This window comes from Phocoena sinus, chromosome 19 (assembly GCF_008692025.1).
Source record: "Phocoena sinus isolate mPhoSin1 chromosome 19, mPhoSin1.pri, whole genome shotgun sequence".
NCBI classification, from domain to species: Eukaryota; Metazoa; Chordata; class Mammalia; order Artiodactyla; family Phocoenidae; genus Phocoena; species Phocoena sinus.
In genome coordinates, this window is record NC_045781.1 from 6,063,779 (window position 1) to 6,087,950 (window position 24,172).

Consider the following 24,172-nt stretch of genomic DNA (forward strand, 5'->3'; position numbering starts at 1 on the left):
GACTCCGCGGCTTCTCGAGGTCCCAGACATTATTCCTCTCCCCTGCAGCGCCTTGGGACCCCGGCATCTCTTAACCCCCTCCACCTCCAAAAAAATTCCCATCTCCGCAGCCGGGAGAGGTATTAGGGACTTCAATTCCCATCAGTCCCTGCAGAGCCTGGTCTATGAAGCCGCAGCAACGCGAGCGCAAGGCCTGCCGGGAATTGTAGTCTTTAAGCCGCCCCCGCCCCCCCGGAGCTGGGGACCCGGAGGTGGGAAGGGGTGGCTGGACTTCTCGGGGGTCGCCTGGGGTCGAGCAGCTGGCCCGAGTAGGACAAGATGTGCGGCTCGGACTGAGCTTTTTCTCACGGCCACGACCCCCAGATCCAGCACGCCCTCCCACCATCTGGCTCGTAGGGACAGGCCCGCAGACCCGTGTCCACCCTACAACCCCCATGGGCTACCGCCAGCCGCCGCCTCGGCTGCCATCCAGGACACGGCAGGGATAAGCGCAGGTGAGTCTGATATGCCTGTCTCGGAGTCCTGGCCTTCTGCAGCACCCCACGACACCTGTCCATCTGTGAGCCCTGATCTGTCTGTCCCTAATTTCTCCAGCACCCTCCTTCCAGTCCATCTCTGATGTCTAGTTGCAAACCATGTGTCGCTAATTCCCCTTCTCCCCACAGCCACCTATTTCTCCTGGTCCTCTCTCTTTTATGCGCCCCCCCCACCAATCGAACCTTCCTTCTGCACCCATGTCTGTCTGCCCAGTCCTCCTCTGTATCCTTGTGTCCATCTGTGATCTCTGGCCGTTATGTTTCTGTCCTTTATTTCTGCACCCCATCCATCCTCTTGTCCATTGTTTGTCTCTCAAAGATATTTCTGTCCATGCTCCTTCCTGGCGCTTATCACTGCCCCTACGTCCACCCATCTCTCACACTCCCATGAATCACACACCAGCTTATTCTTTATGGTTTGTCCATCCCGCGTCTCGATCCTTAACTTTCCGTCTGTCTGTTCATCTGTCCCTCTCTTCTGGGCCCCAGTTTGCCCTTCCCATTATCTCTGTCTCCCCTCCCCTTAACTCTCCCTCTCTCAACTTGGCCCTTATCTCTGCATTTTTCATCTCCATCCCTCCCCAGCCAGCACCACACATAATCATCTCTTATCTTTCTACCCCCATCCACCTCTCTCTCTCCCGCTCTCTCCCTGTCTACACCTTCCTGTTCCCTGGATCTACCAAGCCCTGTCCCACCCTGGGCCATTGCTCACGCTATTCCTGCTGCTTTGAATGCCTTTCCTCACTCCAGCCCCACTGCCCGCTGCCCATGGCTGGCTCCATCTCATCCTTCAGATTTCAGAGAGCTCCCCTGACTGCCCACCTCCAGGTCCCCTTGTGACACATCCTCCAACTATTTCTTTTAGAGCACTTCTCACAGTCTGAGGGGTATATGTTTCTGTGTGCGTGTTTGTTTATGTGTGTTTGTTGATGTGTTTACTCTTTGTCTCCCCTCATTGCATTGTGACACCAAGAAGCTGGAGACCGCGTGGGGTTTGTTCCCTGCTGGATCTGCAGCAGCTGGCACAGTGCCTCTCACGTAGTTGGTGCTCAGTGAATATTTGTTGAATGCACGAATGAGAAATGGTTGTTCCGTTGTCTCTCCCTCCCGAAATTCTGTCCCTGCATCTGTGCAACCCTAATCTTTGTCTCCTTGTCTGTCCACCCCTTTATTTATGCATCCTTAATCTCTGCCCCTTGGCTGGCCTTCCCAGTCTCTTCCTCCTTGTCCATTTGCCCCTAATTTCTTTTCCCTTGTCCAGTCCTCCCCTAATCTCCATCCCCTTGTCCATCCACTCCCAATCGCTGTCCCCTTGCCTATCCTTTTTCTGTCTCTTTCCGCCCTTTATCCACCCCTCTCCCCCATTCCATTCCCTATCTGCACTCTTGCCCAGCCCCTCCCAAGAACAGGACCCGCTGGCCACCATGTCAGGAGACTACGAGGATGACCTCTGCCGTCGGGCACTCATCCTGGTCTCGGACCTCTGTGCGCGGGTCCGAGATGCCGACACCAGTGACAGGTGCCAAGAGTTCAACGACCTGCGAATCAGAGGCTATCCCCGGGGCCCCGATGCAGGTCAGCATCCCCAGCCGTCTTGGCCAGCCCCCTGCTTCCACTATAGCCAGGAGTTTTAGAGATTCAGAACAGCCCTGCTCAGCTTCCTGTTCCTTATGGGGCCGGTCCCTCTTATAGTCTTGCCTCCATCCTGCCTGTTGCTGGTCCCTCAAACCCCTGATCTAAGAATAGGGAGCTCTGTGGTCCGTGTGACCTGTGACCTTTTGGATTTTGCCCTGTGGGCCTCCTGTCCACCCTCCCTCACCACCACTCCACTGCTGCCACACATCCCCTTCAGGTATCTTTGTGCATTTCACATAGTGCTTAGAAGCTCAGGCTCTTAAGTCAGTCTGTCTGACTTGTCTGGGTTCAAATCCCACCTCCCCCACTTACGAAATGAATGGCTTCTTCTGTGCCTCGATTTCCTCATCTGGAAAATGGGGATCATAAAAGTGACTACTTCATGGGGCATCTGAGAGACTCAAATGATATAACACATGTGAAGTGCTAAGAACAAGCTGGGCGCACAGTGGTCATTCAATATATGTTGAATGGAATATACTTACTGAGCACCAACTGTGTACCAGACAGTATACAAGATCCACTACCCTTTGTGGTACATATAATCCCTATTTTCTCTTTTTTTTTAATTTTATTTTTTAATTGAAGTATAGTTGGTTTACAGTCATTCAGCAAAGTGATTCATATATATTCTTTTTCAGATTCTTTCCCATTATAGGTTATTACGAAATACTAAATATAGTTATAATCCCTATTTTCAATGGGGGAAACTGAGGTTCAGAAGGTGGAGTGATGGGCTCCAGGTAACCCAGCTAGGAATCAGCAGGGTTCTGAGAGCTAGGGAGTATCGTGATTGCCCTCATCCAGATGAAGAACCTTCAGGAAGCAGGAGGTGGGAGGTTACAATGACAGTCACACTTGCTGAGTGCCAGGGCGGGGCTCAGCATCTCGAGTGCAGGATGTCTATGGGACAGTGACGAGGAACGAGGCCCAGAGACCTGAAGCAGCTCGCTCAGAATCTCATAGCCTGTATGCAGGAGAGCCAGATTTTGACCCCAGGAAGTCTGGTACACTACTGCAATTGTGAGTCATGGGGGGAATCCCAAGACCACCCTCAGGTTCAATGATTTCTAGGACTCACAAAACTCAGAAAAGCTGTTATACGCATGGCTACATTTCATGACAGCAAAAGGATGGAGATTAAACTCAGCAAAGGGAGAAGAGGCATAAGGTAAGGTGCAGGAGAGACCAGGCATGAGCCTCCAGTTGTCCTGTCCTGATGGAGTCACGCAGACAGCCCTTAACTCTCCCAGCAACAATGTGTGACAACATGCACAGGGTAGGGCCCGCTCGGGAAGCTCGCCAGAGCCTCTGTGTCCAGGGTTTTTACTGGGGCTCTGTCATGCAGACATGGCTGACTGTCCATGTGGCTGAACTTGGTCTTAGCCCCTCCAAGGGTCAAGCTCATAACACTTGGCCCAAAGACCCCAGCATCAATCACATTGTTACACAGACTATCTGATGTGGCCCAAGTTTCTCAGGTAAATAAAAACACTCGGGCAGGACATTCCAAGGGCTTAGAGGTTCACCCCAGGAGCTGATCCAGGGCCAAATGTTTCTTTGGGCAAAAAGGTTAGTATTTTACTGCACTACACTGCCTTGCACAACCCAAATGGCTCCCCAGTGCAGGCAGACAGGAATGAGAAGTCTGCCAGAGTTTGGAGGATTGATGTTTTGACTTGGAGAGGGTCTGGGCCAGGCTGACAGTGGGGGAAAGCATCTGTTCAATTCTTCTCCCCATTCTCTTCCAAAACGGCCCCCTTTCCTCAATTCTTTCCATGTTCAGGAGGCCAGAAAGTCCTCGCTCCGGTTTCTAACAGGCCCCCAGAACGCACCCTAAGGGATTGGAGGTGGGGTGGGAAACTCAGAGTTCTGCCACTGCCCACCGTGTGGGCCTGCAGGGTCACATCCTCTCTCTCAGACACTCGTCTCCTTATTTGTAAACTAGGATCAGTCATCCTTAGGTTACATAGTATCCTGAGAATTAACACCATGGGCCACTGACTTAGATTCCCTGGGCAACTCAGGACTAGAGGGCATCCCCCTTGCCACCAAGAGCTCCCTGAAGTGACACAGCCCTTCCACCCAGCTGAGCTTGTTGCCAATGGTTTAGTTACCTGCTACTCCCCCTGCCCCCCATAATCCATGGTCTGTACAGAGCAGGAATTTCCCCTGTGTTCCACCTCACTGAGACCCGGAAGTCAACCCCAAATAAATTCACATTTCCTTGAAAAACCCCACTCCTGGTACCAATTACTAAGTGAACCCGAAACCTTCAGTTCAAGATCTGGGCTGTCCTTGGGTTTCTCTGAAAGGCATATCAGCACATAGGAGGCATTCAGAATGTGTTAGCTGCAGTGGCGGTGATGTTGGATACACGTGGCAGCAGCAATAAGATTTATTATTCTAACAAAAATTCATGTTCGAACTACCACTTATTGGGAAATATTGAGGTGTGGTAGCATAATGGTGAAGACGGTAAAGCCAGGCGCCCAGACTCGAATCCTGACTCCCCTGCTCCAGCTCTAGGACTCTGTGTCTTTGGTAACTTCGTGTCTCTTGGCCTCAGTTTCCTTTTGTGGAAAATAACAACGGGCATAACAATGTTGCCAACCTCCTAGCGTGCCTGTCAGGCATAAGGAAGCGAATGCGTATAAAGCACTTATGTGTCCGGAACACAGTAACCTCTCACGAAATGTTTGCCATTATCTCCCCCAGCTTGCTCCGCACACCATTTACTCCCTGCATTCCTTAAAAGCACTATGAGAGGCAGAACTGATTTTTCCCATTTGTCAGATGGGGACTGTCAGGCTCAGAGAGGTTAAGATATGTTCCCAAAGCCACACAGCAAGCTGGGATTTGAACCCTGACCTGCCTAACTGTGCCACGCAGTCTCCTTTCTCCTTGATCAACTCTTAGCATTTTAGGGAACCTTCGTCCTGCCTCGGATGGTGTATTCCCTTACAGAGAGTCACTGTGGGCTAGCAATCAAGAGGATAAAAAGATTAAAATCCGAAGACAGACTGCCGGCTCAAATCCCAGATCTGTCATTGACTACCTGTGCAGCCTTACACAAGTCACTCAACCTCTCGGGTTCCTCATCTTAAAAATGGTTAGATAGAAACACCGACCTTCAGTAGTCGTGGAGTTTATACTAAGTATTATATGTAGAGTGCTTAGGACGGTGTGTGGCAAATACTAAAGGTTAGCTCTTGGGGACAGCAATGGGAGGATAAACTCTGACCCCGCCCTGACCCCTGACCTTTGTCCTCACTCTCTCCAGACATCTCCGTGAGCCTGCTGTCGGTCATCGTGACGTTCTGTGGCATTGTCCTTCTGGGTGTCTCCCTCTTCGTGTCCTGGAAGCTGTGCTGGGTGCCCTGGAGGGACAAGGGAGGCTCAGCAGTGGGCGGTGGCCCCCTGCGCAAAGACCTAGGCCCTGGGGTCGGGCTGGCAGGCCTGGTAGGCGGCGGTGGGCACCACCTAGGGGCTGGCCTGGGTGGCCATCCCCTGCTGGGGGGCCCACACCACCATGCCCACACTGCCCACCATCCGCCCTTCGCTGAGCTGCTGGAGCCGGGCAGCCTAGGGGGGTCAGACCCCCCAGAGCCCTCCTACTTGGACATGGACTCGTATCCAGAGGCTGCAGCTGCTGTAGTAGCCGCTGGGGTCAAACCAAGCCAGACATCTCCTGAGCTGCCCTCTGAGGGCGGCGCAGGCTCTGGGCTTCTCCTGCTTCCCCCCAGTGGTGGGGGCCTGCCCAGTGCCCAGTCGCATCAGCAGGTCACAAGCCTAGCACCCACCACCAGGTGAGACAGGCTACTGGGCTGGGGGTCCACTCTGAACTTCTGTTCTTCTTATGTGTCTCTTTCCCATCTATGGCTCTCATGAGTCCTGGGGAAGGAGGGAGCTTGGGGTGTGGATTCCTGAATCCTGGGCAAAGAGGAGGCTAGGGATCCAGACTCCTGAGTTGGAGGGAGGAGGGGGCTAGAGGTCTAGGTTCTTGGATCCAGAGGAAGGAGGAGGCCGAGGACAGGACTCTGGGATCAGGAAGGTGGAAGAGAATGGAGGTTAGACCCCTGAGTCCCTGAGGCACAGAGCAATTCATCTCTTTCTCCCTAAGCCTGGACTGGTGGTGGGACCTGCAGTTCATCCATCCATTGTTCATCATTCCGTACATGTACACTGAGCACCTAATATGAGCTAGAGCTGAGCTGGGTGTTGGAAAAGAATAGAGGCGAGCACGGCAGACACACCCTACCCTCACGTCACTCACAATCCAGGGGAAGTGGGTCCCCAAGTCAGCTGTCCCTATCCAGCCAGGCCAGGGCTGCAGTAAAGCAGCCTAGGGGACGTGGGCAGGACCAGATCACACAGGGTCTTGAATGCTGGACTGAGAGGGTGGGACCTTGTCCTAGGGCACTGGGGAGCCACAAAGGGCTGTGAGCAGAGGAGGTCAGCTCTGGGTAGAAAGACCTCTCTGGGGCCACATAGGGGACAGACTCGAGAGACAGATTGGATACCAAGAGTCCAGGCAGGAGACGACAAGGCTGAACTGGGGATGGTGGAGGAGGAGATGAGGTAGAGAGAGTCAGGGCGCCGAGAGTCAGGGATGGAACTGGGGGGCTGACAGCTGTGGGTAGAAGTGGGTGGGAGGAGGTAAGGACAGCACCCAGGGGTCTGGCCTGGTGGTTGATTGGATGAATGGTGGGGCCGTCAGAGGATCTAGGAAGAGCAGTGGGTTTGAGGGAGACCCTGAGTTTATCTGGGTCTTGTTGAATGGGAGGGGCCCGGGGGAGCATCCGGGGAAAACTACCTCGGGGAAGGATTGTCTTGGGCTCCAGAGGTTCATAGGTGGTTCCTGTCCAGTGGGCTGGCCAAGGGCTCATGGAAGATATAGTTTGAGGTCTCTGGGGAGGCCTTCCAGAGGTTGATGGATACACCAGTCTGAGTTCCTCCTTCCCCCATTATACAGATGAAGAAACTGAGGCCCAGAGGGTGTTAATGACCTCCTCAAAGTCACTCTGGGAGCAGGGAATGGCCCTTCAGTAGCTGAAGGCATCTCACCCGGCATCCCTTTCCACGGCTTGGTGCCCTCCCACTTCCCCCAGCCTCATGCCTGCCTCTCAGCGCATCTGGGGCTACCATGTCCAGTCATGACTGTCCATCACTAGGGGCCCGGGTGTGATGGTCCATGTGGGAGAGGATGGACGAGCAGGGACCACAGGGATGGGGAAATTCAGGAGATGGGAGGGAAAGGATTGCAGGGGAGAGAGGAGATGACGATGGCCTCAGCTGTCTGACCTGCAAATCTAGGTGGATTCTGGGGAAGGGGGAGAGCAAGTGGGCTTGGGAGGAGGCACTGAGCCCAGCAGGGAACACGAGGGGTATGTGGTGTCTGATGGGCAGCTGAGGCTGTGGGCTGAACCAGGCTGGAGCTCAGAAGACAGATTTAGCAGACATCAGGCTGCTGATGGCCGTGGAAACCTGGGTCACAGCTGAGCTTATCCAGGGAAAGCGTGTGAGTGAGATGGGGAGAAGATGGCAAAGATGGTTAAGGATAGAGCTTTGGGCTTCCAGGGTGTTCTACAAACACAGACAGCCAGAAAAGGAAGTTGAGACAGAAAGAAAGGGGGAGCGATGGTCAGGTGGGAGAGCAGGAGCCTGGGACTTAGGACGGGTTAGGGAGACTTGGAGAAGGGCAGGTGCAGAACCAGGGGGTCTGGGCTGTGTGAGGCCCCAGGGGTCCATAGAGAAGCTATTCTGGGTCACCCCCTGAGGTCAGAAGGAGGCTTCTAGAGGCTGGTGCAAGCCCAGGTCTGGGGTGGAGCTAGCTTAGAAAAGGGGATAGGTCACCCTCCTCACACAGATGGGGAAACCGTGGCTCAGAGAATTCAAGTGCCTCACTCAAGGTCACAGTGGGCAAAGGTGGGGATCTGTGGACGCCTGGCAATGGGGTTTGGGGAAGAGGCAGGGAGGAGCCTCCCAGGTCTTCAGATGCAGCAAAGATCGGAGCCACTGACTCCACCTTGTCTTCCCCACCCCGCAGGTACCCGGCCCTGCCGCGGCCCCTCACCCAACAGACCCTGAGCTCCCAGCCGGATGCGGGCAGTGAGGAGCGGCCGCCCGCCCTACCCTTACCCTTACCAGGCGGTGAGGAAAAAGCCAAGCTCATCGGACAGATCAAGCCGGAGTTGTACCAGGGCACTGGACCCGGCGGCCGGCGGGGCGGCGGGGCCCCAGGTTCCGGAGAGGCCGGCGCGGGGGCGCCCTGCGGCCGCATCAGCTTCGCCCTGAGGTACCTCTACGGCTCCGACCAGCTGGTGGTGCGTATCCTGCAGGCCTTGGACCTCCCGGCCAAGGACTCCAATGGCTTCTCAGACCCCTACGTCAAGATCTACCTGCTGCCTGACCGCAAGAAAAAGTTTCAGACCAAGGTCCGGAGTGGTGGGCTGGACATCCGGGTCCCAGGGAGGAGGGGCTGGGGGCCTGGACTCTGGGTCTGAGGGAGGAGGGATTAGGGGCGGGGACTCCTGGGTCTGAGGGAGGAGAGGCTGGGGGCCTGGACTCTGGGTTTGAGGGAGGAGGGGTTGGGGGCGGGGACCCCTGGGTCTGAGGGAAGAGGGATTAGGGGCGGGGACTCCTGGGTCTGAGGGAGAAGGGGCTGGGGGCCTGGACTCTGGGTTTGAGGGAGGAGGGGTTGGGGGCTGGACATCCGGGTCCCAGGGAGGAGGGGCTGGGGGCCTGGACCCCTGGGTCTGAGGGAGGAGGGGCCGGGGGCCTGGACTCCTGGGTCTGAGGGAGGAGGGGCTGGGGGCCTGGATCCTGGGTCTGAGGGGGGAGGGGCTGGGGTTCCAGATTCCTGGGTCTGAGGAAGGAGGGGGTAGGGGTCCAGACATCTGGGTCCCGGGCAGGAGGGGCTGGTGGGCATAGTGTCTGTCTCCCTTCGTCGCCCACCCCCTCTAGGTACACAGGAAGACCCTGAACCCCGTGTTCAATGAGACATTTCAGTTCTCCGTGCCCCTGGCTGAGCTGGCCCAGCGCAAACTGCACTTCAGCGTCTATGACTTTGACCGCTTCTCCCGGCACGACCTCATCGGCCAGGTGGTTCTGGACAACCTCCTCGAGCTGGCTGAGCGGCCCCCTGGCCGCCCGCTGTGGAGGGACGTCGTGGAGGGCGGCTCGGTCAGTGGCTGCTGCATCCCCCATCCCGGGGACTTGGGACCCCTCAGTTTGCCGTCTCCTTGCCCCCCACTTCATAACCTTGTAACTCCTTGATCCTGGAGTTTTCTGTTTAGCTTTATTTTGTTGTAAGATATTGCAAACGTACAAGCAAGAATAGAGACCGATATAATGGACCCCCATTCCCCATCCGCACTTTGTCAACTATTAATATCATAACTGGGCCCCAGGTTTCCCAACTTCTGACACCAGCACCTCACCCCCCCCCCACCCCGTTGACATCTGATGGTAACCATTGAGAAAACTATAATAGACGCCCATATACCCACCGGCCAGCTTTGTCAAACTTCCATGCCATGACCCCCTGACTTCTGCCCGCTGGCCCTAGATTCCTGACCCTCCAACTTCCCAAGCCCAAAGTTCTTGGCTTTTGTTTTCCCAACTTCCTTCCCCTCACAACCTCCCAATTTTCCAATTCCCAGACTTCCTGAACTCCCCCAACCCCTCTGAACTCTGAACATTTTGTTTCAAACCCCTGACTTTCAGATTCTCGAATATAATCTAATCCTCTGTCTCTTCATGGTCTCCGCTAGAATCCTGATAGCCTGATGCCCCAAGCCTCGGACATACTGGGATCCCCAGTATCCTGACATCTCCCCAATTCCCCCAACACCCCCCATGGGCCCCTTCCTCATTTCTTACCACCTCATTCTCCTGTATATCCAATCCTTCCCCAGACCCAGCCCCTAGATTTTCGTTGGGTGTCCTGACCCCTTCCACGCCCCAAACTTCACACCCTCCCAACTCCTCAGCCCTCTCAGTTCCAATCTGTGGTTTTCCCAACATTCCAGCTCTCTGCCAATCTGGGGTAGCTGTGTGTGTCAGGGCTGGGTGAGCCCTGTCCTCATATCACGAGAGGGCTGGTTTTGCCCACCTGATGGCCCTACTCAAGGTCCTTCCCTTCTCTGAGCCTCAGTTTCCCCATATGTACAATGACACGGTTGAACCAGGTGCCCATGGCTCTTCCTAAAGTACCCTTCGCTGGACTCTCCAGAGCCTGCTTGCTCAGTCCCCCAAGCCCAGCCTGTGAGAGCCACGTACCTAGTTGTAGGGTCCTGATCCCCAGGACCCACCTAGCCCCGCTCCCTGTCATTCCCTGAGGCAGCCCCACCCGAAGGCACTCTCCTGCATCCATCTTTGTCTCCTTTTGTCACCTCTCCTTTTCCCTCCGCCTCCTGATAGCTCCAGGTATCGCTCATTCTTTCATTTATTCATGCATTCCTTCAACAACTGTTTTTTTCAGGATCAAGACCTCGGGAGCTGTGGGTCTAAGTTGTCACACAGTTTGCTGTCAGGGAGCCAGCATTACGGGGACACAGTGGGAGCATCTGCTCAGGGCTGCAGGGAATCTGGGAGCTTGTGGGAAGAGGTGACAGCTAAGCCGAGGCTTGTTGGCTGAGAGGAGATGGGGAGGAAGGGTATTTAAGCCAAGGGAACAGCCTGGGCAAAGCCTCAGGAGACTGAGTGGGGAGTCTAGGGACCTGGGCTCCTAACAGTGTGGTTGGGAGGTGAGGGGCCGAGATGAGGCTGAAGGATGGGACAGGCAGGTCATAGGTCCCCTAGCTCTGGCCACTGTTCCAGGTCCATCTGTGTGTGTCACAGCGAAGGGTCTGCCTTCCTTGTAACCTCTGTCTGGTTCTTGGCTGTCTCCTGCCTTAAGACTGACCTTTCTGTGTCTTTTCTCTGCCCCACTCTCTCTGGATCTCTGTCACTTTCTCAATGTAGGTCTCTGCCTCTGTTTCTCTCTCTCTCTCTGGGTCTTTTCCCCTCCCCTCTCATTCTGGGTCTCTGTCACTCTCTCTGGGTCTCCATACCCCCCACCAAGTCTCTGTCCCCGTCTCTGGATCTCTAGTCCTGCCCCTTGGGGACTCTGTCGCCTCCCAGGCCTCGGTGCTCCCTCTGAGTCTATGCCCCTCTTCCTCCTACCCACCCCCTCTGTGCTCCCCTGTCTGGGTCTCTACCACCCCTCTCTCCTCTGGGTCTTTCTGACTTTAGAACTCTGTGGGTCTGTCTTTCTGACTGTATCTCTCAGAGTTTGCGTCTCTGTCTCAGTCTATTTCTCACCGTGTTCTTCTCTCTCTCTCTCCCTCTTTCTGTCCCTCTCCTGCTCTCTCCCGCTCTCTCTCCCCACCCATGCCTCTTCCAGTCTTCCCTGCAGAACAAATAGGATTTGACGGTGGCAGGCAGCTGTGGCCGAGGAGTTACCAGGTTTGGCCCGAAGTCAGATTGTTAAGTGGATCAGAAACCTGAGCCCTGGAGACGTGAGAGGACAGCTGGAGTCTGGGGATGGGAGAGAAAGTCAGGGAGAGACAGTGGGAGGCTGAGGCAAGGCATCGCTGACCCTCTTTCCCCAACTGCAGGAAAAGGCAGATCTTGGGGAGCTCAATTTCTCACTCTGCTACCTCCCCACCGCCGGGCGCCTCACCGTGACAATCATCAAAGCCTCTAACCTCAAAGCAATGGACCTCACCGGCTTCTCAGGTGGGTTCCGGGAAGGCGCTGGCATCTGAAGGTGGGGGAGGGGCTGGGACTCCTGGGTCTGAGGGGGGAAGGGCTGGGGGGTCTGGATCCTGGGTCTGAAGGAGGAGGGGCTGGGGGCCTGGGCCCCTGGGTCTGAGGGAGGAAGGGCTGGGAGGAAAAAGGCTGCGGATCCAGAACCTTGGGTCTGGGAGAAGAGGGGTCTGGGGTCCACAGTCGGGTCTGAGGAAGTCGAGGTTCAGTGCTCTCTACAACCGCCCCCAGACCCCTACGTGAAGGCCTCTCTGATCAGCGAGGGGCGGCGTTTGAAGAAGCGGAAAACCTCGATCAAGAAGAACACGCTGAACCCCACGTACAACGAGGCGCTGGTCTTCGACGTGGCCCCCGAGAGCGTGGAGAACGTGGGGCTTAGCATCGCGGTGGTGGACTATGATTGGTGAGGGCGCGGGGGGGGGGGGGGGGAGGGCGGGGGGCGGGGCCGGGGGCGTGGCCGGGCCTGCCTCCCTCCCTCTCAGGTGCTCACCGACCCCCCACCCCTGACCCCCAGCATCGGACACAACGAGGTGATCGGCGTGTGCCGCGTGGGTCCCGACGCCGCCGACCCCCACGGCCGCGAGCACTGGGCCGAGATGCTGGCCAACCCGCGCAAGCCCGTGGAGCACTGGCACCAGCTGGTGGAGGTGCGTGGGCGCCACCCGACGTCCCTCCCACCGCGTTTGCCCCTTCACTCACGCAACGCGTCACGTTTCTGTGGGCTGTGGAGTCAGCGTAGGTTCGAACCCCCGCTCTACCATCTCTAGCTGTGTGATTTAGAGCAAGTTACTTGAACTCTCTGTGTCTCAATTTCCTCTGTTGGGAAATGGGACCGTTAATAACACCTATTGTTAGGATAGATGTGAAGATTCAGTGAGTTAATGCAGGACTAAGTGTCTGCCTCTTAGTAAGGGCTCAGTAAATAGTCAGCTACTATTATTATTATTACCCATGGTGCTAAGTCCCAAACAAAAGGAAAACACTAGGTGATAAAATAGAGCGGGGTTTTCTTTATTTGTTATTTAAAGCAGGCTGTGAAAATTGAAATGAATAAGAAAATAAAGTTGAAATAGAACAGAACAGACATTTTCACAGGGCAGCAAACCGAGGATCATAGCGTTAATTTATTTTTCTCCCTGTCAGTTGTGGTCCAAAACGTTTTGGAATCTGGGAGGTAGAGGGAATCTGGATGGGGGATGGAGGATGCCCTTTAGATTAGGGGGTCATGGAGGGCTTCTTGGAGGAGGTGACATTTGAGCAGAGGCCTGGAGGTTGAAAAGGAATGGGCTCAGGTGAAGAAGATTGTAGGGAGAGGGCAAGGCTGCCCGTTCCTGTTCCTTGGAATCATCGAGGAGGCTGATGTCAGCGGTGAGCCTGGAGCAGACAAAGAAGGGGTACGAGCAGATCCCAAGAGGCCTTGTGGGTCACGCAAGAACCAGCCTGACAATTTTTAAATTAAAAATTTAAGGTCATTACTTGGTCAGGAACTGGCCCTTATTTACAATTTAAATACATTTTAATTTTAAATAAAACAAGTTTCATTTAAATTTATTTAAAATGGCACAGGACTGGCTTTTATTTAAAATTTGTATTTTGCTCATCATGGATTTTTTTTGCATTCATTTTGATTTTTTTTTAATTGCATTACAATAGCATTTATCTTTTTTTTTTTTTTTTTAATAGCATTTATCTTGATTGCTGAGTTTGGATGCAGCTTAAATTTTACTCTAGGAGTCAGTTCGTCACTTGGAATTGACTAGTCTGGCCCTGCTTTGGACTTTTTTCCTGGTTGGGTGTGCGGGGAGACTTAAAGGGCTGAGCACAGAACTCAGATGTGAGTTTTGAAAAGACTGTGATTGTACTTGGATAAACAGATGGCAGCTTCTCCATCCTTCCATCACTCACTCTTCTAATTCACTCACTCATTTATTCACAAACTTCTCTGGAAGCAGAGAGGAGCTGAACCCCAGCAGAGTCTGGCCCTGACCTTGACTTTCAGCCAGTAGAACACTGGCTGATGCCCCAGAGCATCTTTCTACTCCCAGAGCTGACCCTGCCCCTTCTCTGCTTAGCCCTCCCATGGCTCCACGGCACCCCCAGGACTGGGTCTCAGCTCCTCAGAGGCCCTGCAGGGTCTTCTCCATCACCCCAGTATCCTCATCTCTCCTCACATTTCCACTGACTGCTTCTTTGTGTCTCAGTTTCTGCATCTGTAGAATGGGACTGTTGTACCACTTGTCCCATCACTTCAGAGCCAGGCAAAAAAGAGATCTGTAAGTGATGAAAACAGGGAATTCCCTGGCAGTCCAGCGGTTAGGACTTGCGCTTTCACTACCGAGGGCGAGGGTTCAATCCATGGTTGGGGAAGTAAGATCCCACAAGCCGCAAGTCACAACCAAAAAAAAAAAAAAAGAAAACAGGTTTGATATCTAGTTAGATTGATTATTAGCAACTGTTTTGTCTCTGTCCCTTACTCCTGAGCCTTCTGGATTTCCCCTTTCAGGAAAAGACTTTGACCAGCTTCACAAAAGACAGCAAAGGACTGTCAGAGAAAGAGAACTCAGAGTGAGGGGTAAGGAGCCCAGACCGGGGGTGGGAGGGGCTGGACTCCTGGGTCTGAGGATGCAGAGACATAGGACCGGGATTCCTGGGTCCCCGGGGTGGTGACGGAACTACAGCAGGTCATGGGCCTACTGCTCTCTGCCATCACTGATATTTCCTCCCTGCCCATTCCTGCAGGTCTGGCCTAAGCTCAGGATCGGACCAGGCCCCCTCAGGACCCCATCCCTTCCTGCCCGGACTGTGAATTCACCTCCTCGAAGCCATAACGTCCGAGCCACGTGGTGCGGGGCAGTGCTGGGCCTGCCCATCCTTCTACCCCTGGAGGCGTGGGGATGGAAGGCAGGCGGGCCCAGCTCCCTGTTTCAGGGTAGGGGGCATCCAGTCTCCACTGTGTCTGTCCTCCCTTCCCCGGGGCTCCCCATCCAGGCGAGGGGCCGTGCATGTCTGGGGGACCCCTCCCCCTCCCCAAACCTCTGTCTGTCTCTGTGTCTCTTTGCTGTTTGTACAAGACTTGGCGTCCTAACCCTTGTTCTCACCGTGAATGTCAACAGACCAATCCTTCGTGTTCCCCTAGACACACACACAGCTGTGTCTAACCTTTCTGTTCACCACATCCCCCGTCTGGCCAATGCCCCCACTGCTGCTGCTATCAATGCCAGAATAAACACATACCGTGGGTCTCACTCTATCTAGGGCTCCTGTCCTTTCTGGGACTGGGAAGCTGGGTTGGAACCTCCTGGCTCTGCATTCAGACAAATGTTTCATTCACTGCCTGGGTGACCTTTGGCAACTTAATTGATTTATCTGAGCCTTTCTAAATTTCACATTGGCCAGGACCACTGTGATTATAGGACACAAAATGCAACCCAGGGGCTTCTCTGGTGGCGCAGTGGTTAAGAATCCACCTGCCAACGCAGGGGACGCGGGTTAGAGCTCTGATCCGGGAAGATCCCACATGCTGCACAGCAGCTAAGCCGGTGAGCCACAACTACTGAGCCCGCGCGCCTAGAGCCTGTGCTCTGCAACAGGAGAAGCCACTGCAATGAGAAGCCCGCACACCGCAACAGAGAGTAGCCCCCACTTGCCGCAGCTAGAGAAAGCCCACGCACAGCAACGAAGACCCAATGCAGCCAAAAATTAATAATTAATTAATATTTTAAAAGGCAACCCACACTACTGTAAGCCACAAGCAGCATGGAAAGACATCCGGGGAAGTCTGAGCGCACAGAAGGACTTCAGGCATGGTTGGATCCAGGTGTTCGAGTGATTCTGCTTTGTCCTTTATTGACTTCATTCTCAGGCAGGTCTTTGTGGTGGTAATAAATGGCCACTTGGAACTGCGGCTTATAAAGCTGCGTCTGCCATCATGCCTTCAGCTGCAGAAAACAGAGAGAGCTGAAATGGTAGAGATTTCTTTTGTTCATCTAACAAACGTTTTAAAGATACAAAGTCCCAGGGTTAGTTCAGCTGCTCAGTGTCAGGCACTGGGTTGGCGTCTGTGAGAATTGTTTTGCTTTCCCCTCATGGGTACAAACTGTCTGCAACGGTACCACATGTTGTGTTCTCAGACGGTGACATCTAAAGCAGAAAATGTGGACAGGGGCCTCCCCTTATGTGTTTGCTTTTTTTTCTCCCCGGAAGAGTTCTCCTTCTCATTTGCCAGAGTGGGTTCTGTGGCCAGCCTGGGTTGCAAAGCAATCTGGAAAGTGAGCATCTGTCATTTCTAGTCTATATCGTGGGATGTGGCCCTTGCCAGCAAGGAAGCACAGAAAGGGGAATGATTGTTGGGTAGGAAATTAACAGGACCTGCTGCGGCTGCAAAAAATTGGAAACAAAATTAGGATAGTCTCTCTCTCTCTCTCTCTCTCTCTCTCTCTCTCTCTCTCTTTCTCTTTCTCTCCCTGCTTCCATATCATTCAGGAAAAGGATTCTGATTGGTCCTGCTCAGGCCTTGGACCATCACCTCAAGCTAAGCACGTGTCCAGTTGGCAAGCTTGCTCTTGAGCCTTGCCCCTGCCATGGCTGATTCTTCCTCCACTGCCCATCTCACCTAGCTCGTCTCAGACCCTGTCAGGAGCTCATCCCTTCTTCCCTAGCTGTGAATTCATCTCCTGAAGTCATAACAGTTTGTTAGTAGAGAACATGGAGGTGGGGTTCCCTGATTGACAGTCCCAACAAAATCACATGGCAGTGCATGCCACAACTACTGAGCTCACACACGCTGGAGCCCGCGCGCCACAACTACAGAGAGGCCCGCACGCCGCAGTGAAGAGCCGGCACACCACAGTGAAAGATCCCTCATGCCGCAACTAAGACCCAACGCAGCCAAATAAATGAATAAATAATTTTTAAAAAAGCACATGGCAGTAGTCAGGGGACCGTCCTTCAAAGTAGTGAATGTCCACTACATGACTAGTTGACATGAATTCACACCCACTTGACCATATACAGCATTTCAAAAACTTCTACCATGAAAAAATAGTACAGCCGCTGTATTCATTTGCTAGGGCTGCCATAACAAATTACCACAAAGTGGCTGGCTGAGAACAGCAGGAATGTATTCCCTAATAGTTCTAGAGACCAGAAGTCTGAAGTCAAGGTGTCAACAGGGTTGGTTCCTGCTGAGGCTCTAGGAGAGAATTCGTACCATGCCTCTCACCTAGCTCCTGGTAGCTACCTGAAATCCTTGGCGCTCCTTGGCTGGTAGATGCATCGCTGCAATCTCTGCTTCTGTCTTCACACCGCCTTGTTCCCTGTACCTCTGCATCTCGAATCTCCCTCTCCCTTTCCCTCTATTTAAAAGCACATAGAACGCTGATTCTTTTTTTTCGATTTTTTTTTTTTTTTTTTTTTTGCACTCTAAGAGTACAGGTACTCTCTTTTCTTGAGGAATGAGCACTTTTCAAAACTCTAATAAATGTCGAGGTTAGAAAGGTACAATACGACTTGTCAAGTTCAGCTTAAAGGCAAACAAGGCAGCCTATTAGCATCCACAAGGATTGCAAGTTGATTTTAACCTAATAAATATCTTGAAAATACCCTCAGGAAGACAGTCTATCATGCCAAACTTACCCTCTAAATTAATGTCATACTCTATTGGGCATGCTGCTCGTTTATTCTTTTTGCCAACTTTGATGATGCCACTACATTCAGCAAGTTGATCCGGTACACAAGTGAGCTTTGTTGTCGTTTTTGTGTTTTGTTTTTTCTGGCCACACCACGCGGCTTGCAGGATCTTAGTTCTCCCACCAGGGATCGCACCTGTGCCCCCTGCAGTGGAAACGTGGAGTTCTAACCACTGGACCGCCAGGGAAGTCCCTACAAGTGAGCTCTGAATTAGAGCTTAGGCTCAAATTCTCCTCCCCATGTATTAGCTCTGTGACTTTGGCCAAAGTATATAACCTCTCTGTGCCTCAAGTTCTTTAACTGTAGGGTAGAGAAATGATAATGCCTACTTCACAAGAATGCTGTGAAGATTAAGTGAAATAATACACGTGAGACACTTAGCGTGGTATTTGGTATATAGTAACTGACTCAAATGTTAGCTAATGATATGGATAATGGTGACTATAACTACCAGTAATTATTACATATTATTAGAATATATTTGTGCATTAGGAATCTTCATAATCACTTTAATATTGACTGACCTAAAATATAAGTATCAGCTATTCCAGAAAAGAGAAAGATGTTTCTGGGTAAGGACGTGTAAGCGGGACAATTTTTTAAAAATTTTTTTAAATTTTAAATAATTTGCTTTGAATAGGCATAAGTTGGTTACAATCAACCCTACATGGGGTTCGTGGGGGGGGTTTGTTTTTCTGCCTTTCTCTTATAAAGATACCTGTCGTTGGATTTAGGGAACACTCTGAGTCCAGGATGATCTCATCTGGAAACCCTTAACTCAATTACATCTGCAAAGAGCCCTTTTCCAAATACGATCCCGTTTGCAGGTTCTGGGGAGTTAGGACAATGACATATCTCTTAAACCTCTTGCAATCGCCTCGGAAAACAGTTTATCGGTTTTTCATAAAGTTAAACATGGGACTCAGCAATCCCACTCCGAAGTAATATTTACCCATGAGAAGTAAAAGCATATGTCCACACAAATATTCACAGCCACCTTATTCACAATAACCCCAATGTGGAAAACTGGAAACGATGGAAATTTTCATCACCAGGAATGGGTAAACAAATTGTATGTCCATAGAATGGAATACTAGTCAGCAGTCAAAAGAACTACCGACTGATATGTGTGACATCAGAAACAGCGTGTCTTGTGAAAGAAGCCAGACAGAAAAGAGTACAAGCTGTATGATTCCATGTCTATGAAATTGTAAGAAGGGAATACTGATCTCTAAGGACAGAAGTCAGATTAGGGTTGCCTGGAGCCAAGCAGTGGGGATGGGGGATTGATTATATACAGGTAAGGAGGAACCTTTTGGAATGATGGAACTGTTCTATATCTTGATTGTGGAGGTGGCCATACACTGTATATACTTGTCAAAACTCATAGAAGAGTACACTTAAAATCGGTGCATTGTTTTAAATTATGGCAAAATACACATAACAGGGGCTTCCCTGGTGGCACAGTGGCGAAGAATCCGCCTGCCAATGCAGGGGACATGGGTTCGAGCCCTGGTCCGGGAAGATCCCACATGCCGCGGAGCAACTAAGCCCATGCGCCACAACTATTGAGCCTGCGCTCTAGAGCCCGTGAGCCACAACTGCTGAGCCCCCGAGCCATAACTACTGAAGCCTGCGGGCCTAGAGCCCGTGCTCCGCAACAAGAGAAGCCACCACAGTGAGAAGCCTGCACCCCGGAACAAAGAGCAGCCCCCGCTCGAAGGAACTAGAGGAAGCCTGTGTGCAGCAACGAAGACCCAACACAGCCAAAAAAAAAAAAAAAAAACACACATAGCATAAAATTTACTATCTTAACCCTTTTGAAGGTTCAGAGCCTTAGTGTTAAGTACATTCACATTGTTGTGCAACCAATATCCAGAACTCTTCATCTTGAAAAAAACGGAAACTTTATTCTCAGTAAACAACTCCTCACCCCCCCCCACCTCAGCCCCTGGCAACCGCCATTCTAGGTACCGCACGTAATTGGAATCATACAGTGTTTTCCTACAATTGTAACAAATGTACCACACTAACGCAGGATGTTAATAATAAAGGGAATTAGGAGAGGGCATATTAGGGTGCAGAGAATTAGGGTACGGTGTTCCCCTTAGGGTATACGGGAACTTTCTGTACTTTTCGCTCAATTCTTTTCTGTAAACCTAAAACTGCTTTTTTTAAAAGCTTATTAAAGGCTTCTCTGGTGGCGCAGTGGTTGAGAGTCCACCTGCTGATGCAGGAGACACGGGTTCGTGCCTCGGTTCGGAAAGATCCCACATGTCGTGGAGCGGCTGGGCCTGTGCGTCCAGAGCCTGTGCTGCGCAACGGGAGAGACCACAACACTGAGAGACCCTCGTACCGCAAAGAGAAAAAAAAAAAAAAAGCCTATTAATTTCTTTTTAAACGATAACATGCCCATCAGGCAAAAACCACAGGTGTCCGTTATATGGGTCCATAGTTGCAGTAGGTGTCCACTCTAACGATAGTATGCACGTCTGGGGATGATTATGGAGATTGGAAAAGATAATAAAGGCGAATGCCCTTTGCATATTGAAGTATTTGAGACCAAGATCACTCCTTATTCCTGGGCACACAGTTTCTTTCTTCCTGCGTCCTCTAGACCTCTCTTATGACGGCTAGGGCAGAAAAGATGTAGCCAATCAAGAGTGGCTCGCCAGTGACGTCACCAGTCACCAAGGCTTCCAAGGGCTCAGCGCACCGTGGCGCCCTCTGGCGGGGAAAAGGGAGGCTGTATCTGAGAGACAGCCAATCTGGTCAGCTGACTTTGGCCAAGTTCCAGTGCCCGGTGCAACACCCCTCACGCTCCCTGGCAACTCAAGTCACTTTCCATGTCCAGAAACCCTACCAGAAGAGAGAAATGCTGAGAGGAAGGAAAGATCAAGAGTCCCTGGCATCCAATCAGATACAGGAATTAACTCAAGACACCCAATCAGATTAGCGATCCAACCAAATAGCGCAGGTATCCAATTAGACAGAGCAGAGTTGCCATGACAACACGAGTCTCTAAACAGTTTGCAGAGTCCCTAAGCTCAAACGCTTGAGCGCCATCTGGCGCTCGGCAACTCTTGGCCACTTACTCCAGCAAGCGCCTGCTAGTTGAAGGCAGCCAATAAGGCGGGGCAAAGCCTCTGTGACGTCACTAGTTGCGGAGCCGGTGCCTGGAGAGCGTGAGCTCGAAGGCGAGTTCGTGTGAGCTCCTGCGAGCCCGCTGGCGTGTCGCGCACACTTTCTCCAGTACAGCGGTTGGTGCGCATGCGCTCGTGTTTCTTTTTCCTTTTTATTTTTTTTTTTTAAGCGTAAGGGAGCAATAAAAGGCGGGAAAGGGCATGAGGCGAGGTGTGAGGCGAGAGGCACAAGGCGGACGGCTAGGCTGACTGACTGACAGATGGACCGAGGGGGGCCCCCTTGGTCCCAGAAAAGGCCTGAGAGAGGGTGTGGACCCATAAAATCTTGTTGAGGGACAGAGCCCCAGAGATGCCAGAGACTGACTAGAAGAAAGAACTCCAAAGGGACAGAGACCTCCCCCCATATGCACACCTACAGGAACAGAACACGATTCAGACACGATAGAAAATCGCAGTGATGGAGAAGCGGGAAGCGACAGAGGAAGATAAATGACGCGACAAGGGGAAGGGCCCAGAGGCGAGAGAGAGAGAGAGAGTGACGGTGATTGGGAACGATAGCGGGCGGTTGTTGTAGAGATGGAGGGGACGGAAGTAAGTCCATGGTCACAGACGGCCTGAAGACATGGGGGACCGAGGTGAGGGGAGTGAGGACAGGGACAGAGAGAGAGAAGTGGGATCGGCCATGAGGAAGGGGATCATCGGAGGCAAAGGAGGAGTAGCAGAGAGAGAGCAGAGAGTGAGTCGGGTGAGGTGAAAGTTGCAGAAGTGATGGACACGGAGAAGAGGTCAACAGAGACTGAGGGGACTGAGACACTAAGACCCCAAGAGTCCTGGACAGAAACCAAGGGGTCTAAGAAAGAAGGGAGAGAGACCAAGGGGACCGTAATACAGACAGAGAGAACAGAGTCATGGGGAGGAAGAGGACGGTGACAGAAGGGACAGAGACCAAAGGGACAGTGAAAAAAGGGGAAAGAGATAAATGGGGCAGTGGCAGATATAGAGAAGGTGACGATCACAAAGAGAGAGAAGACAGACTCAGAGGCGATCAAGATATAGAGGACAGGGCTTCCCTGGTGGCGCAGTGGTTGCGAGTCCGCCTGCCGATGCAGGGGACACGGGTTCGTGCCCCGGTCCGGGAAGATCCCACATGCCGCGGAGCGGCTGGGCCCGTGAGCCATGGCCGCTGAGCCTGTGCTCTGCAACGGGAGAGGTCACAACAGTGAGAGGCCCACGTACCGCAAAAAAAAAAAAAAAAGATATCGAGGACAGTGACAGAGAAAGAGAGAGAAGACAGAGATAAGAGATGGAAATAATGTGCGGGAAAGTGACAAAAATAGAGGGAAAGGTGTCAGAGTTGAAGGCAAGAAGGACAGGGACAAAGAACAACTTCAGGCAGAGGCAGCAGAGATAAAGGAAGGTAACAACGTTAGAGAAAACAATATATATTAGATAAGGAGTGGGCCAATCTACAGAAGGGTCAGAGAATGTGGGAAAGGGGAAAGTGGCAGAGAGAGAGATGGAACAGAAGTAGAGGGGGCAGAGACAGAGCTATAGGAGGGTCAAAGGCAGAGAGGGGACGACAGAAATAGAGGAACAGAGGACACAGAAGCAGAGTGGGGGACCCAGATGGAGGATTCAGAGTGGGACGGAGACCCAGACACAGACAGATTGAGAGGGAACGGAAACAGAATGCACAGACTCAGAGTAGAGAGCAAAGTGGTGACAGCACCGGAGTGGAGTAACAGAGCACATTCAATGACACAGTGACAAGTGAAGAAGTCGAGGCAGAGAGGATGGTGACAGAAGGGAGTGATGAAGATGATAAAGACAGATTGTAGAAACATAACAGGCATAGAGAACAGAAAGGGGAGTGGGGCAGAGATAGAGAGATTGATGACCAACATAGAGGTTGGCTTGGCAGACATCCTGGAGATAAAGCCAGGGAGCAGGGTTGCGGGCAGTCAGAAATGTTGAAATTGTATCTTACAGAGGAGGATAGAGACAGAAGGAGAACATGACCAAGGCACAACAAAAAAAGATAGGGATGCAAAGACAGAGACCAAGTCATAGAGATGAACAGCAAGACGAGCAAAGAAAAGAAATGAGAGGGTCAGAGTCACCTGAGGCTCGGTGAAAGGTAAGGTTGACAGACGAAACAAAGATGGGTGGGGAAGTGAACAAAGTTCCCAAGAGAGTAAAAGGGACAGACCCACCCATGGATACCAACTGAGACCCACTACCCAGGCTAATACCTGATCCTGGGAAGTCCTGCAAACCAGGGAAGCTCAATCTTACTTCTTTATGCCACTTCGGTAAGTTGTGCCCTTGATTTGGGATTGTGTTTTGAAAGGTCTCCACACACATTCTAGATCTGTGACCGTGTTTCTAAATCCCCCAGTCATCTTGCTTTGGCCCACTTTAGCCACAGCACAAAAGAGGTTGCAAAATCGCTTTTTTTCATTCATTCAACAAATATTGAGTACTCACTATGTACCAGACACTATTCTGGGTGCTGAGGAAACAGCAGTGGACAAAACGAAGGACATGCACCCATAGAGATTTCAGCGCAGTCGGTGGGCAAATACATACATAACGTCAAGTAGTGTTAAGTACTAAGAAGAAAAATTAAGCAAAGCTAAGAGGGCAGCGTAATTGAAGTTGTTAATAATAGCAGGCTAGGTTATTCAGATCAATCCTCCCACTGGAACATTAAAATTGCTGGAAGGAAAAAAGAATTTTTTAAGTCTTAAAAGCATTGTAGGTCTCACAAGATTCATCAGGTCATAACTGAAGAGAAATCAAGAACTCAGGGAAATAATCAGAGTACTTCTGCCCTGAGGGAATGTGAACTTTTACTTAGATGAAGGGAATAAAAAAGCTCAGGTCCCACCCAAGGTAGGGAATCCACATGAAACTGGGAAAGCAATGGCTATACCTTCAGGGTAAAGGAAGCTGGAAGTACATGGACCCTCGGTGGTGAATTTGCAGTCCATTACCTGGATGGTTCAAAAGGTCTCAGGTTGCGAATTTAGTTTGATTTCAGACTGGCAGTGTTTCTAGGTTCTTGACAATAGCACACACAAAAAGTTTTCTCCGGTGAAAAGAACCTTCATTAAAGGCCCAAATCATTCCTGTAAACATATTTTCAAGGAAAGGAAGTAGCACACAGTCAGATATAACCAAGTGGACGAAGTGCCAGGAGAAAGAACCAGCAGAAATAAGAGACACTAGAAACGGACCCATCAAAATACTTGTGATATTGGAATTATCAGACAAACATAAAAACAATATGCCTTGTTTAGATAAAATACAAGATTGCCATTTTCTTCATGAACCAAGAAACCCTAAACTTTATCTAGATGTTTTAAAAATAACAAAACTAGTAGAAACTTCAAACTAAGGGAACAGATTTAA

At 51.7% G+C, this 24,172-nt stretch overlaps 2 protein-coding genes across 2 annotated transcripts in view; one reads left to right on the forward strand and one right to left on the reverse strand.

Annotated features, from left to right (window-relative positions):
• Window positions 1-5,523, reverse strand: part of C19H19orf81 (chromosome 19 C19orf81 homolog) — a 22,526-nt gene extending 17,003 nt beyond the window's left edge. Inside the window, exon 1 of the mRNA XM_032612952.1 lies at window positions 5,437-5,523. Coding sequence (XP_032468843.1) covers window positions 5,437-5,503 — 67 coding nt within the window. The 5' untranslated portion in view covers window positions 5,504-5,523. The remainder of the gene's footprint in view (window positions 1-5,436) is intronic.
• SYT3 (synaptotagmin 3) lies at window positions 1,964-15,155 on the forward strand. Its single transcript, XM_032612728.1, has 9 exons — window positions 1,964-2,114; window positions 5,458-5,983; window positions 8,224-8,611; window positions 9,141-9,359; window positions 11,777-11,897; window positions 12,159-12,330; window positions 12,442-12,574; window positions 14,431-14,499; window positions 14,667-15,155. Exons 1-8 carry the CDS (start codon window positions 1,964-1,966, stop codon window positions 14,494-14,496), a joined length of 1,776 nt encoding a protein of 591 aa, XP_032468619.1. The 3' UTR covers window positions 14,497-14,499; window positions 14,667-15,155.
• Window positions 15,156-24,172: the final 9,017 nt, after the last annotated feature.

Coding starts and splice junctions, on each gene's coding strand:
- SYT3 (XM_032612728.1), top strand. CDS start 1,964: ATGTCAGGAGACTACGAGGATGACCTCTGCCGTCGGGCACTCATCCTG. Junction 2,115..5,457: donor TCCCCGGGGCCCCGATGCAG/GTCAGCATCCCC, acceptor CACTCTCTCCAG/ACATCTCCGTGAGCCTGCTG. Junction 11,898..12,158: donor GGACCTCACCGGCTTCTCAG/GTGGGTTCCGGG, acceptor AACCGCCCCCAG/ACCCCTACGTGAAGGCCTCT.